Genomic DNA, 13,696 nt, shown 5'->3' on the forward strand with positions numbered 1-13,696 from the left:
ACTTGGCTTGTCAATTCGTCTTTCCTTGATCAAGTACCAGCCGAGGACCTACAGTACCTAGGTACCTACGAGGTGGGTAATCCAGTGAGTATGTACGGACACACCTTGTCGCTGCAGAGGCGTTTCTCACAGGGCGAAATGGACCCCTGGTCCATAATACGTTCGGTGGTGGCTTTGCAGACCAGCCCAGTCGAGACATCATTGGGAGCAGCAAGAGTTGCAGTGATGCATCGGCCACCAACGGTCAGCCCACCCCCAATCATACTAGACATACCTAGGTATACAATTGGGGCAACGACACCCGGTTGTAGTTCAGAAAGAGACATTGCGGTGGCAATCAGGTCAGTCAACGTTCTCTCCACTCCACCTCACTTGTACCTACTGACAACCTTGGAACCTGGCGTAAATACAGTACTTGCTTCTCCTCCATTCGACGTCAATCCCTTGTGAGAGTAAACGGGACTCATTGCTGAGAGCAAAATGGCCTTTACCCCCCAAGGCGGCAATAAAGACAAATTTGTCAGGACCTGCGTTTGACTACGAAAATCGGCCTTGTACGTTGCGTGGTCCGGTCCCGAACCACCGTTCTTAGCATCATCAATCTCCAATCAAGGCTCCATACCTCCTGAATCGGGCTGACGGTCCGGGGCGATACGCAGCGACGGAGTGCTGGCATGGTGTGTTTATATCATACACGCACAAAGCACCGACGTTTCACGGGCCCATGGCGTGGGGAGGACCCTGAGAAATAGGCCAAGCCACGGATCAAAGTTGTCAGCCATCCAACAATGTTCTTGTCAGCGCCTTACTGGAGAGGGCTTCAGGTAGAGTGATTGGACAATCCCCTTTCTGGCATAGAGCTGAGCTCCGGTATTTTAGGTATACACGATACACCCCAACATTTGTCCTGCGCTATACTGGTGCTAAACCTAAGAATATGCGGCCGCTGACCAAAATATCAACGCTCACAAGACAAGCTTTCTTCTGCCAAACTGAGGGTGAGGTGACTCGCTGATCATGTTTTCGTTTTGCCGTGGCCCACAAAGCCACTGGGAAGCCAAGACTCACCACGGGCAGGGTTTACCGCCGTCCCGCGAGAGCCCTGAAGAACATGCCTTAATTGGACGACTAAATGAAACGGGGATGGGTCAAGTTTCCAATTGGATACGGGATCTTTTAGTTTGTGGAGCCTCTCAATGGGATTTCAACTTCACGATTATCATCTTGCATGGGAAATGCCAGGAGAAATGACGTATTGAACGGACCCACGGAAGGCATGTGTTGTTGTTTGAGGACTAGACATCATCACACCGCAGAACTCGCTAAAGCTGTTTTGCTTCCTCACGTCTGGCCTCTTTGGTGCAGCGAGGAGCCCAAATTATTTGAACAAAAGACTGGACCGCGCGCCGCCACCCATGTCAGCCCAATGCTCCAGCACCCCAATTGAGTCTGGTCCGGTACCCAGGTACATAACGACATTGTCGTTGAGGAGGCGCTGTAGTCGATTTGAGACGCAGGGTCCTCCACGGCGCTTGCTCCCAAAGTTGGCTGCCACCAGAGCCAGCACGGATGAATTGCTCCGGCGAGCGCGGGTATGGTCTTCACATTCTCGACGAGACGATTACTAAACTTCAACTGTGAGCACAGCGCCGACAATAAAAGAGCAAGAACGCTGTTCAGGCAGAAGCAAAAAGGACACGTCGATAGTTGGACGTTACCAAAGCCGCCGGATTGCAATGAGGTCATTCATTCAACGGACCCCATGTGAGTTCGCCCACAAAAGAGGGGTCCCATCTCGTCCGAGTGTACGGAGTACGGAGGACGAATACAAACATCGAACACAGAGCACGCCAGTTTGTTGTCAATGGGTACCCATGAATGCCAAATTGGGAATCTGGGTGATGCTTTTTGCCACCACCACAAGGACAGGATGCCAGCTCGTTGCACCACTTGGCAATGGACTGTGGCTTCAAGTTTTGGCGGGCCTGCGTATGTCCCCAATCTGGTGCACCATTCAGGTTTCGCGACACTGTCGGAATGACGTAGCCATGCCTGCCGCTGTCTCGCTGCCGCCAAAGTGTGATCCCGTCCCTGATTTCTGTCGTCATTATCCCAGCAACATAGGTCCAAAAGTCAAATGCCATGACACCAGTTCGCAGGGGTAGGTGTTTTATCGCTCTGTCGTGGCTTGTATGGGTTCCTCCTCTCTTGTGGCTACATCGACAACTTACATACAAGACACACAGGCAGACATCAGCCCATGTACTCCGTACGCGCTCTTCTTGTTGGGGTGTCTTGTGGGGTTTGGGTAGGGTCTTGGAGCAGTGGAGGAGACGCCATGGTGCTGCCTCTCTCTAAATTCGTCGTCATCATCGGAAAGTCCCCGGTGAACGTTGGCTTTCTGTGGTTCCATCTAAAGAATTTGCGAGAACCTTTCTTTGGCCTCTGCTTGGCTAAACATCAAGAATGACATCAGAAGAGTCGTGCTGACTTGCTATGACATTGATGGCTGTCCAAATCCGCAACGCCGACCCCAACAACCAAATGTGATATTCACTGCAGGGCGCAAAGCGTCGCACCGGGAAATTCTTTGAGTCCCAAAAATACGTCATGGACAGCCAAATATCTAGGCAAGTGCGTTGATTGAAGGGAAATGCTCAAAATGCAATGTCGACCACAAAGTGTTACCGGGTAGGCTGGCGGCTTGGAATACCACGATAGAATGAAGCCATCACAACCTACCCTATAGGAGTCATGGTCCAACGTCGTGGCTGCAATTTCCCAAACACAACCACGCAAATGGTGGTAGATTGACTCTGAAACTTGCAGCGACGCACCGGTGCATATTTCTCTATGTTTATAATTGTAATGTTGCGGAAATGCTCAAACATCATGGCCGTGTGTCCAAGGGTTGGATCGAAGTAATGGCTCTCTTCAAAGCGCCCTTCGGAGTCGCAGCACCAGCTTTTTCGTTGTGATACTCTCCATAGAAACCATTAGATGGGCCCTGGCAGAAGGTGATATTGTGCTCGCCAAAATCGAACCAACACAATACCGGTCGCTTCGATACCTGGCGTAACACAGGGTACGTCATATTCACATCCTGTGAGTGTAATCATATATAACTTTAAAATCCTAGTTCCATTCCAACTATGTCTAAGCAAGGCTGTTGTACAAGATAACCCACCATCCCGATCAATCCTTCTTCATTGGCAATACGGTCTCCTCAATGCCATCCTTGGTAATGACAAGCATCTGCAGGGCATCACCAACCTCAATGTGGCGTTCCACAGCACCGTCGAAGGCATCTTTGATAATGGTCTCGACTTGAGATCTGGACAGAGGATGGCGCTCCCTCTCCTTGAGATCGTGGCCTTCACCGCTTCCGGGGATGTACTGATTCTTGAAGTTGACTTGGTTATCAAGGAAGGGCATAATCAAGCTTCCTGCTGCACCGCCGGCCCGACACTGTTCTCGCTCGTAGCTGCCAACGGGATCGTACGAATACACAGCGCCCTTGCCTTCTTCATCAAGGCCGCCCAACATGGCTGTTACGTAATAGGGGAAGAATCGCTTCTGGTATAGAATCGTCGACAACCGCTTGGCGCAGGCGTTCAACGTCATTGGCTTGCCGTGCCGGTAGCGGTAGATCTTGCAAATGGTATCGAGTTGGTCTCGCAGGGCGGCGCCATCGGCAGCAAAGCCGCAGACGGAGAGCACAATCGTGGCGTCATCTTGCGATGCGTTTGAGCCGCCAATTCTGAAAACCTTGGGAGCCATTCGGGAGTTGATGCTGTAACCGCTGGTGTGGCGGGTGTCTCCAGCCATGATGGTGAAGTCGGCACCGGCGATGCCCAGCGTAGAACCGCCATTGTCGGTGTAGCTACATTGTTGGGTTAGAAAATGAAGAATATGGAGACGGGCACCCGTCCGCAGCTTCAAGGCTACTCACGGATTGAAGCGGTGCTCACGAGGCTCCCCATGCGTCTTGGGGGCATCCGAGAAGGAGTAATTTGGGCCATTCATGACCGGGTTTTGGCTGAACATGGCGGCCATACTGGCGGCAATCAAGAGTGCGACGATGCGAGGGGTGGTTTTGTGATCGGTTTAGATGCGGAGGTTTGATGGGGAGAGGTGGTTATGTCAAAGTTGATGGCTTTGAGATGCTGGAGACGAACTGTCGTTTGAGGTTGCCAATATGCACGCGTCGTCAGGCTAGCTGTAGCCTTGCAAGCTGAGCTGTGGTAGTCAGAGCTTTGGGCGGAGCTCAGATGACTAAGCCAATTTGGAACGGGCAGCTACGTTGGCCCGATCAGTGCAGTCGAGGCACTTGCCAGGGGCCAGGAAGGAGAGGCGTTCCCCCCAACGACTTTCACACTCGCTGCCGAGGCAAGCAATGTTGTGTACCAGTTGACATCTGCCGCTGGTTTGCTTTTTTCTTTCTTTTCGACCTGTGTTGCTTCTTGAATTCGTCTTTTATGCTGTAATTGCATTGTTCAGAGACAATCATGACGCGAGACATTCGCTCTAGAGCGCTGGAGCGCATAGCTGCGCTCTCTGCGGAGAGCTCCACGACGTCCTTTGACAAGTCCGACCTTGACAAGCTGTGTCGAGCCTGTCACTCGGCGCGAGGCCGAGAATATAACCATGGTGGTTACAGTACGAAGCAGGCCGGTTCCCTGGGCCGAATTCCAATGGTTCGATCATGATATAGAGCAGTCATCTTTATCATTACCAGCGAAACTAACAAAGAACCTAGTCCATCCGCGAATTCGAGGTTCTCCTGGCCCTTTGCAAGACCGCACCAAATATCAAATCAAGCCAAAGCGCACAAAAACTTTCGTACCGTCTCATTCCTTACATCCTCGAAGCACACGCTCAAGTATTTGCGCCTTCCCCATTTTTTCGTAAAGTCGAGCCTTCCCCCACCGAGTCCCTGGCCTTTCATCTTACTGCCGCCCTGCTGTCTCTCGGCACCAACTACATCGACCTCAAGGAGACTGTGGCTGATGGAATTTGGGCGTTTACCAATGCTTGTGGGAGGGCGACCGAGAGCGTGCTCTCGCCACAGTCAGGAGACCCCGAGAGCCTTCCCGTCGACGATGCAATTCGAACTGTGACTATTGCCCTGGCTCTCCTGGGTTTTTTGGACGCCGCGTCTGCCCAGGCCGACTTTTGGAATGCCGGAGGCAGGTTGGGACTCATCCAAAAATTCAACCAGCTCTTGTCTGAGCCATTTCTCGTGGCAGTTGAGACGTCTCTGTCCACCATTCGAAACACTCACAGTCAGACCAATGAAGTTCGGGAGTGGAAGCGATTGCTGCGCCATTATGCGTCTCACGGCCGGCCACTAGGCGCCATGATTATCCAACGCAGCTTCATGTGGCTTGTACTCTCCAGCACCTCGTTGATGGTTGCTGATGGCCCGGCCCTTCGGAAGCAGCATGTGCTTGACTTGCTCATGTCGGGAGACGGGGCAGCCGTGATGGAACAGCGACATTTACTGGACGGGGACGTCAGATCAGTTGAAGTATATGCCAGCATCACCACCGACCAAATGGACTACCTCGAGGCCGGAGCCGATTTCGTTCGCCTGGGCTCACCGGACCAGCAAAAGTTGGCATATGATGTCAAGTCTGCCGCCATGGTTGCCTTCTTGAACTGCTCACTTCTCCACGAGAATGGGGCTGATTCTGACGTTCTCATGGGTTGGCTCCAGGAGACCTTGGAAGACCCATTGCAAATGTCTGATCCGAGCCTTGCTTCGGTTGTTTTGCGGTGCATGGCTCTGATTTGCCGAATATCACCGTCCTACTCGTCTGCTGTCAGCCGTGCTCTTCCTCGCTTCCTGGTTCAGACGGCGCCGCACGGTGACTCGACCAAGGTCGCCTCGACAAGTCTGGCCTTTGTTTTGAAGATGTTGTCCAAGGATGCCATCATTAGTACCCTTTACACATTGGGAAATGTGTTGAGCCCTGACTCGGATGAAATTGCCCATGGTCTCACCAATGGCACCACCAGCAACGAAGAAGTCGCGGCTGGAGGGTACAATCGCCGTCACTCTACGGGTAGCTCCATTTCACTCTTGATGAATGGCGAGCAAGAAACTGCCATTGTCTACGGCAACGTGGTGCAAGCCATTTGCACCATTGCCACAACCTCTGGTGACGAAAAGATTATCGCCCTGGCGCAGTCCATGTTGTTGCAAAAGCTCGACAAGGTCAATGCCAGTGTTGATACCAAGGTCATCTCTGGCGCGGCCAAGCTTTCGCTTCACGGTGGGCAGCTAGAGTTCCGGTCGTTGCTCAAAATGTACAGCAGGATTTGCCATATCGGCGTCGTTGACCACAAGGATTTCCTCCTGACCGCCGTCATGAAGGCTCGCACGTACATCTCGGCCAACTTGCGTCGCGACTCATCCCTCTTTAATATTTACTGGGAGCATTTGCTTGACGCCGTCATTTCGCTGGGTGATGCCGAATCTCCACACCATACCAAGGAGTCAGACGTTCAGCTAGCCGCCCAGGAGATTGCAGAGCTTTTGCACCCCCTGGCAGTCTTCATGGCCAGTAATGACGTGGCATCAAACCCCATTGACGTTGACGAGACGTACTCTCTGCTCAAGGATGCGTGGTTCAATATTGTTGTGCACGGATTCACCACGACAACTGATCGAGGTAAAAAGTACATCAACGAGCTCCGAACCATTGCCGTTCACTCACCTCCGTTGGTTGCTGGAGAGCGAACGGAAGTAGTGGAGAGTGACATTGAGCTCAACACGGTGCTGAGACGCGCAAACAGCGGCGAACGAGAAGCGGCGCAAAAGAAGCTTCTGACTGAGCTGATCCCGTCCAAGGCGTCCGACATTAAAGGCCTCAGTTACCGTAAAGTCATATTCCTCCAGGCTGCCTACCTCGTCGAAAGTCTCCGTGCCGACTCCGGCGACTGCACAAAAGTCTTGTCCTACTTCTTGGAGCCCAGCATGCGCAAGGGAGAGGTCAGCAGCACAATGGAAGGCATCGCAGCGGCTGTTGTCGAAAAGTATCTCAAGAAGACGTTGGGTGGTTCGGAGCCAACCTTTTCGGCACAGTATGCGGCAGAACAGCTCGCAACCATCTTTTGCATCTGCTGCCATCGCATTGAACGTGTGCAACAAGCAGCATTCACATGCGCAGACCGCATCATTCGGGACGTCCCGTCAGCCCTGTGCCAGAGAAAGTCGCTTTTTGCCCTTCTTGAGCTGTTATCTCTCATGTGGTCAAGTTGTCTCGAGGCCGAAACCGATCTTTACGCACCTCGGTCCATGTTCAAGTCTGAAATTGGAAAGGTCATGGTGGAATTGTCCGACGACTACGATTTCCGCCGATGGACCCTAGATCATCTCAACCGCAAGGCCAAAGTTTGGGTCAATGCCGCCATCAGTCTGGCTCCGATGGACGTCAAGGGCTTGCTGCAGACGTACCTGTCTGAATTCGATGACGAGGGTGCCTATGGACATATTTCTCTGGGCAGATCGTTTGCGCTGGAACTTGGGTCTATCATCCCATCTACCGACAACCGGCTACAGTCGCTGGAAAGGGTCGGCTCTTGTGAGATTAACACGGCCTCCGATCTTATTGCCCAGTACACCACGAGACAAGAATATCGATATGGGGAGACGTTGCCAGACCGCGGGACGGAGCTCATTAGCTTCATGAATGTGAATCGGCGAACGTCGTTTTCCCAGTCCAATGTGACGGAGAGCGCCAATGCCGCCACGGCCCTGGCCCACGTTGAGGCTCGCATCCTAAGCAAAAAGGCGACGTCCTTGAACGAAGTCCGTGACATTTTGAGGCGGGCGGCGGCGTTACTCTGCCGCACCCATCGCGACGAGTCGGCAGTCGCCCGCTATCTAGTGAGCATCCCATTTGCATTGTTCACCAAGCAGTCCATCAAGACGGGTGTCTCGTTATGGCTCGGCGTGATGAATGAGAATCCGCGACTGGAACCAAAACTCTTGAATAGCATTGCCCAGCAGTGGGAGTTTACCATTTCACGCAAAGTTGGGCTCTTTAGCTCGGCATTGGCTCACCCTGACCCATTCTTCCTCAAGGAGGAGTTTGCGCCAAGCGACTTGGAGCTCATGGCCAAGAAGCGGCAGGCAATTCACGATGTGCTGTCGCCGCACGCCCGTCTGTTGCACTTTTTTACCAGCCATTTCAATGCCACTCGCCTCGGTAGCCGGGATACCCAACGGGTGTTTTTGCGCATGCTGGACCTCACCCTGACTGCCCTCAAGGGGACGTCTTCGCACCCCATGTCTCGCGAGTTGCGGTTCCAGCTAGTATTGTTTGGCCTCAAAGTGCTTCGTTCGAGCACCACGATTGGGGCAACGGCCCAGTGGAGGCTCAAGGACAAGATTTTATCGGCCGGCCTAGGCTGGTTCAGGAATGCCCCCAAGTGGTCCTTTGGCAGCAACATTCTGCAATTGAAGACCGAGGTCCGCTTGATTGCCGACGTATTGGTCGCCATGAAGGTGGTGTCCTTTATAGGGGCCCATACCGTCGGCAATGTCAAATCGCTACAGGCCAAGGAGCAGCTGCTTCAACTGCTGCTGGAGAATGAGCAGTCACGACTTGCTGTCTGGATCAGCCCCCTCAGTCAGCAGGGACTGCAATTGTCGGCCCAAAACACGTCAAAGTCGTCTATTGAGAACGCCCTGATCCCGCTGGTCAAGACGGCCTGGCAGCAGGATCCTTCAATTGCTATTGAGCTAACAACGAGATTCAACTTTCCGCGCCTTCACAGGGACGTTAGGCAGCTGGTCTTGTCAGCCCCCGATAAGGCCGTCTCTGATCCTGAGGCCCTGCCCTTGATATTCGGTGGACATTTACCTGACGACGTCAACATTCAACTCAAGGTAAGAACCTGCTCCCCCGCCTTCTCCCCAGACTGGGTGTCAACTCCTTGCGTGGCATCCGTAGCTGACATTGTCCAAAGTACCTTCTCGTGTGGGAACCGCTCAACCCCCTTACGGCCGTAACCCTGTTTATGCCCGCCTACAAGCATCACCCATTCATTATCCAGTATGCCATGAGGGCACTAGAGAGCCACTCTGTGGACGTGACCTTTTTCTACGTCCCTCAGATTGTGCAGACCCTTCGATACGATGCCCTTGGCTACGTGGAGCGGTACATTTTGGAAACGGCGCAGTTCTCTCAGCTGTTTGCACATCAAATCATTTGGAACATGAAGGCAAACTCGTACAAGGATGACGATGCTCAGGTGCCTGATGAGATCAAGCCAACGCTTGACGGTGTCATGACCAAGATGGTGGATAGCTTTGCTGCTCTGGACCGAGACTTTTACGAGCGAGAATTTGCCTTTTTCGACGAGGTGACGGGCATTTCCGGCAAGCTCAAGCCGCTCATCAAGCGACCCAAGCCTGAAAAGAAGCAAAAGATTGAAGAGGAGCTTCGGAAGATCAAGGTTGAAGTCGGCGTCTATCTTCCGAGTAATCCTGACGGTGTCGTTATTGGCATTGACCGCAAGTCTGGTAAGCCTCTTCAGAGTCACGCCAAGGCTCCCTACCTGGCCACATTCCGTATTCGAAAGAACAAGAGTGGCGGGAACGACGTTCTTAATGCGGATGCTCCCGAACAAGCGCCCAAAAAGGGACAAGACGAGCAGGGCCAGCAGCAGCAACTGCAGCAGCAACAGCAACAATACCAGGACAACATCATCGAGGTGTGGCAGTCTGCTATTTTCAAGGTTGGTGATGATTGCCGACAAGACGTTTTGGCTCTTCAAATGATTTCTGCATTCCGTGGCATCTTTCACAGCGTGGGGTTGGATGTCTACGTCTTCCCGTACCGCGTCACCGCCACTGCTCCTGGATGTGGTGTTATTGATGTACTGCCCAATTCCATCTCCCGTGATATGCTCGGCCGAGAAGCAGTCAATGGCCTCTATGACTACTTCATCTCAAAGTACGGCAACGAGGACTCGCTCCGCTTCCAACGGGCCCGCAACAACTTTGTGAAATCCATGGCTGCGTATTCCGTCATTTCATTTTTGCTGCAGTTCAAGGACCGACACAACGGTAACATCATGATTGACGATGCCGGCCACATCCTGCACATTGACTTTGGTTTCTGCTTTGACATTGCACCCGGAGGTATCAAGTTCGAGCGCGCCCCGTTCAAACTGACCAGCGAAATGGTGGCCGTCATGGGTGGCTCGACCGACCACCAGAGTTTCAAGTGGTTCGAAGAACTCTGTGTCAAGTCGTTCCTCGCTAGCAGACAGTACTGCGAGAAACTCAGCCAGATTGTGCTGCTCATGATGGACAGTGGTCTGCCGTGCTTCAAGCCAGAGAGCGTCAAGCATTTCAAGGAGCGATTTGTGCTGGACAAGACGGAGAGGGAGGCAGCAAACTTTATGAAGGGCTTGATCAAGACGAGCTACTCGAGCTACAGCACCGGCGTCTACGACCAGTTCCAGCTGCTGACCAATGGTATCCCTTATTAGGGGAGGAATTTGTGCTTCAATTGTTTTTTGGTCACCATCACTGTTTTAAGGACAGATTGCCTAGCCTGTTTCATATTTGTACAAGCAGTAACGTACAACCGCCACTAATATACAAGTCTATATGTTTTTTGTCATGTATCATATCCAAGAGATGCTGTGTCCTCCCATTATATACTCCTCCCACCGTGACGAGCACTACGCAGGGCTCTGTTTAAGCATATGTGTTGGAGCATTGTAGCTCGTATAGTCCACGTGCACAAAGGCCCTATCCACAATAGGCACCGACTCCAGGAAATAAGTCAACACTTCACTCAAGTCGTGGCTATCCTTGAGCGGCGTAACTGCCGACAAGACAATATCCACTTCAACAAACAGCTTATCGCCAGCGTGGTAGGCGCGCAGATTCTGGATCTGTCGGATTGCAGTTGCGAAGCGCATGGTAAGGTAGAGAAGGAGATTGCGCTCATCAGGCTGCGCCGAGAAACCGGTGAGGTTGCGCACATGATGGGCGGATGTTTGGCTCCATGTGAGAATCACGACCAGGGAGAGGAGGAGACCTCCTGCGGCGTCGAGCCACCAAACTCGTCCGTAGAAGCCGACTGGAACTGTAAGTATCACGATTACAATGAGAACCCTAATAAAAGGCGAGACATACCAATGGGGAAGAAGATGGAGCCAATGTTGAAAATGACGTCGGTCTTTGCGTCTTCGGCTCTGGAGGGAGCGTGTTAGTGTGAATGAGGGTTCTTGCGACGTGGTTGGGGCAACGTACAGGGCTCGGACGCTAGAGTTTTTAACCAATCTACACCAGATCCAGCATCCGCCTTTGATGACAATGGTGACGATCATGATGATGATAGCGGGAGTGCCGAGCTGAAGAATCTCGTGTTCGGGATTGGCTAAGCGTTGAATACATTCGAGACCGACTTGAACAAAGGATGTGACCATGATGACGGAGAAGACTAGCACTCCGACGGGTTCCAAACTGTGCGCCAGTCAGTATATATGCCATGCCGAGGCAGAAGACGGAGGGGACAGGTGCCTTACCGACGACGTCCTACGGGATAATGATGCTGGTCTTGTTGCCCTGCCGAGATGAGCCGTGTTGTTGTCCACACAATGGCCGTGCTGAGAAAGTCGAGAACGGCGTCGACCAAACTGGCGAGAACGGACATGGAAGGTACGGATATAATGACGACGACTTTTCCAACCAGAAGGATAATGTTGGCAACCATGTTCACCCAGATGGCGAGGGTGACAATGGGATCGTCGCTGTCAATGTCGGCGTCTTCAAGCCAGGGGAGATTCGGTCGCGGACCAGAATCGCTCGAGTTGGATGTGACGGGAGCATGAGTAGACTGCTCCTCGTCCTCGCTGTCATCGTGGTGATGTCTCAATAAGGGCAGATTTTCAGAAGACCGAAAGATGTCCTTTGGTGTTCGCTTTTGCGGCAACGCCACTTGCTTAGTGTTGTCGTCGATGGGGGAACTGCTTACATTGCCATTTCCGTGTCCGTTGATGGTGCCGTAAGAACCGGAAATCTGCTGGTGGTGGTCCAAGGATGCCGAGAGAGAGGCTGATAATGACGCGGAAGCGGAGAAGAATTGAGAAGTATTGGGTTCTTCGGTGATGGTGGCTGGAACGTCTATGGGCTTAAAGGCAGATGCTTCAAGCTCGGCATTGTACTCGTTGAGTAAGTCGTGGGGGATTGACGAGTCTAACAGACAGTCAATGTACATGTATTGCTCAATGAGTTCATTTGTTCGCTCATAGTATTCTCGTCTATCCGCGGTGTTAGTCGTACATGTAATACAATGAAATAACGGAGTAAGGCTATACAAAGAGGCGGGTGTCTCATTGCAGGCATGTCTCACATGGGTTTCTTCATGGTCTTCAACTCATCCTCATGTTTCCAGTAACGCTCCCACCGATATCGTGGATTGCTTTTACCAATAAGGTTCATGCTCCTGGCCAACGGACCCTTGAGAATCTGACTTAGACGATTTTCATCCTTGAGCAGGCGTTCAATGGCATCGTCTTCGTCGTGACGCATCCACAGACCGGCTTCTTCATCGTCACTGCCATGGCGATGGGACGGAGGAGGAGGAGGCCAAGAGCCCACCAAGCTCTGCTGGGACCGGCTGCGGATGAGTGAGGCTAGAGTACCGGTTCGAGTAGCCAGCGGATAGTGGTGATGGTTGTCATCGAGAGAGAGGAGGGAGGGCCGGCGGACCGGACTGGGACGGTAATTTGGCGAGCTCATTGGGGGGCTGCGATTCAAAGACGCCGTTGAGACTCGAGACACCCACGGTGGACTCGAAGCGGCTCAGGCGCAAGGTCCAAGTAAGTGAAATGCTGGAATTGTTGCTGATGGTGGTGACGGGACAACGTGAAGAGAATTTGCGGACCAAAACCAAAAAGCTCTAACGGCGCACGCCAGCAGCTGTTTGTGTCACCCAGACAAGACAGGACCAATGGATGAGACTGTGTCGAATCAGAGGCCCAGTGTTCAAAGAGTCAGAGGAAAAGAGAAACAAAGCATGGTTCTTAAGGAATGCGCGATGCCACGGCCAACATCCAGAGGAAAAGGCTTGAGAGTTGGTGAAACATCAAATATCGAGGCAGCAACCCTGCGATTGGCTGCATGTGCTTCGATGTCATTGATCAATGGATCGTGCAGGCTGGTGGTGCTGCTGGCACTTCCTGCAGGGCCAAGTCGTGGTGCTCCGAACAGCCGGACCCTGGCTGGAGAGGCACTGGGATCGTTGATAGGCACTGGGGCCACACATGCAGTAAAGGACCCGCTGGAGGTCAAAGCTGCTGCACCTGGGCTCCACTGCAAAGGCAGCCGGAGAGAATACTCGCCGTCAATGTGAGCTTCAGTGCATGTGTTCCATCTTCTTCAGCGGCGCTTCTGTTTCTGGTTGGCTGGTTCGTCCGCGCGGGAGCCTCAACAGGGCAATCCGCATCCATGTCGAACTGGGCGTGGGTGGTGCGAATGGGGGCCGCCCTAAATTGCCGTGGGCTCAAATGTTGTCCAGAAGACATCAATTGATCTGAGTTGCCCATGTTCAACGCATGATGTTGAACTGCTGGTTTGGTGTCAAGTCTGCCAAGTCGTCGAGGTAGCACATCTTGTTCGAAGCTATGGAGTCTGGTAACTACAAGAGTCATGCATCTTGCCAGC

General features: G+C 52.7%; 3 protein-coding genes across 3 annotated transcripts; 1 reads left to right on the top strand and 2 right to left on the bottom strand.

Annotated features, from left to right (window-relative positions):
- Nucleotides 1–3,195: 3,195 nt before the first annotated feature.
- Nucleotides 3,196–4,056, bottom strand: VFPPC_00696 (proteosome beta subunit protease; the record flags this gene model as incomplete). The annotated part of the gene is made up of 2 exons (XM_018280666.1): nucleotides 3,196–3,883; nucleotides 3,953–4,056. 2 exons carry the CDS (start codon nucleotides 4,054–4,056, stop codon nucleotides 3,196–3,198), a joined length of 792 nt encoding a protein of 263 aa, XP_018148914.1.
- Nucleotides 4,057–4,508: 452 nt separating this feature from the next.
- Nucleotides 4,509–10,509, top strand: VFPPC_00697 (phosphatidylinositol 4-kinase; the record flags this gene model as incomplete). Its single annotated transcript, XM_018280667.1, has 3 exons — nucleotides 4,509–4,697; nucleotides 4,760–8,899; nucleotides 8,980–10,509. 3 exons carry the CDS (start codon nucleotides 4,509–4,511, stop codon nucleotides 10,507–10,509), a joined length of 5,859 nt encoding a protein of 1,952 aa, XP_018148915.1.
- A 195-nt stretch (nucleotides 10,510–10,704) lies between these two features.
- On the bottom strand, nucleotides 10,705–12,772 carry VFPPC_00698 (cation diffusion facilitator 10; the record flags this gene model as incomplete). Its single annotated transcript, XM_018280668.1, has 5 exons — nucleotides 10,705–11,108; nucleotides 11,165–11,223; nucleotides 11,282–11,494; nucleotides 11,557–12,291; nucleotides 12,384–12,772. 5 exons carry the CDS (start codon nucleotides 12,770–12,772, stop codon nucleotides 10,705–10,707), a joined length of 1,800 nt encoding a protein of 599 aa, XP_018148916.1.
- Nucleotides 12,773–13,696: the final 924 nt, after the last annotated feature.

The sequence above is a fragment of the Pochonia chlamydosporia genome, chromosome 1 (genome assembly GCF_001653235.2).
Source record: "Pochonia chlamydosporia 170 chromosome 1, whole genome shotgun sequence".
Classification (NCBI taxonomy): Eukaryota; Fungi; Ascomycota; class Sordariomycetes; order Hypocreales; family Clavicipitaceae; genus Pochonia; species Pochonia chlamydosporia.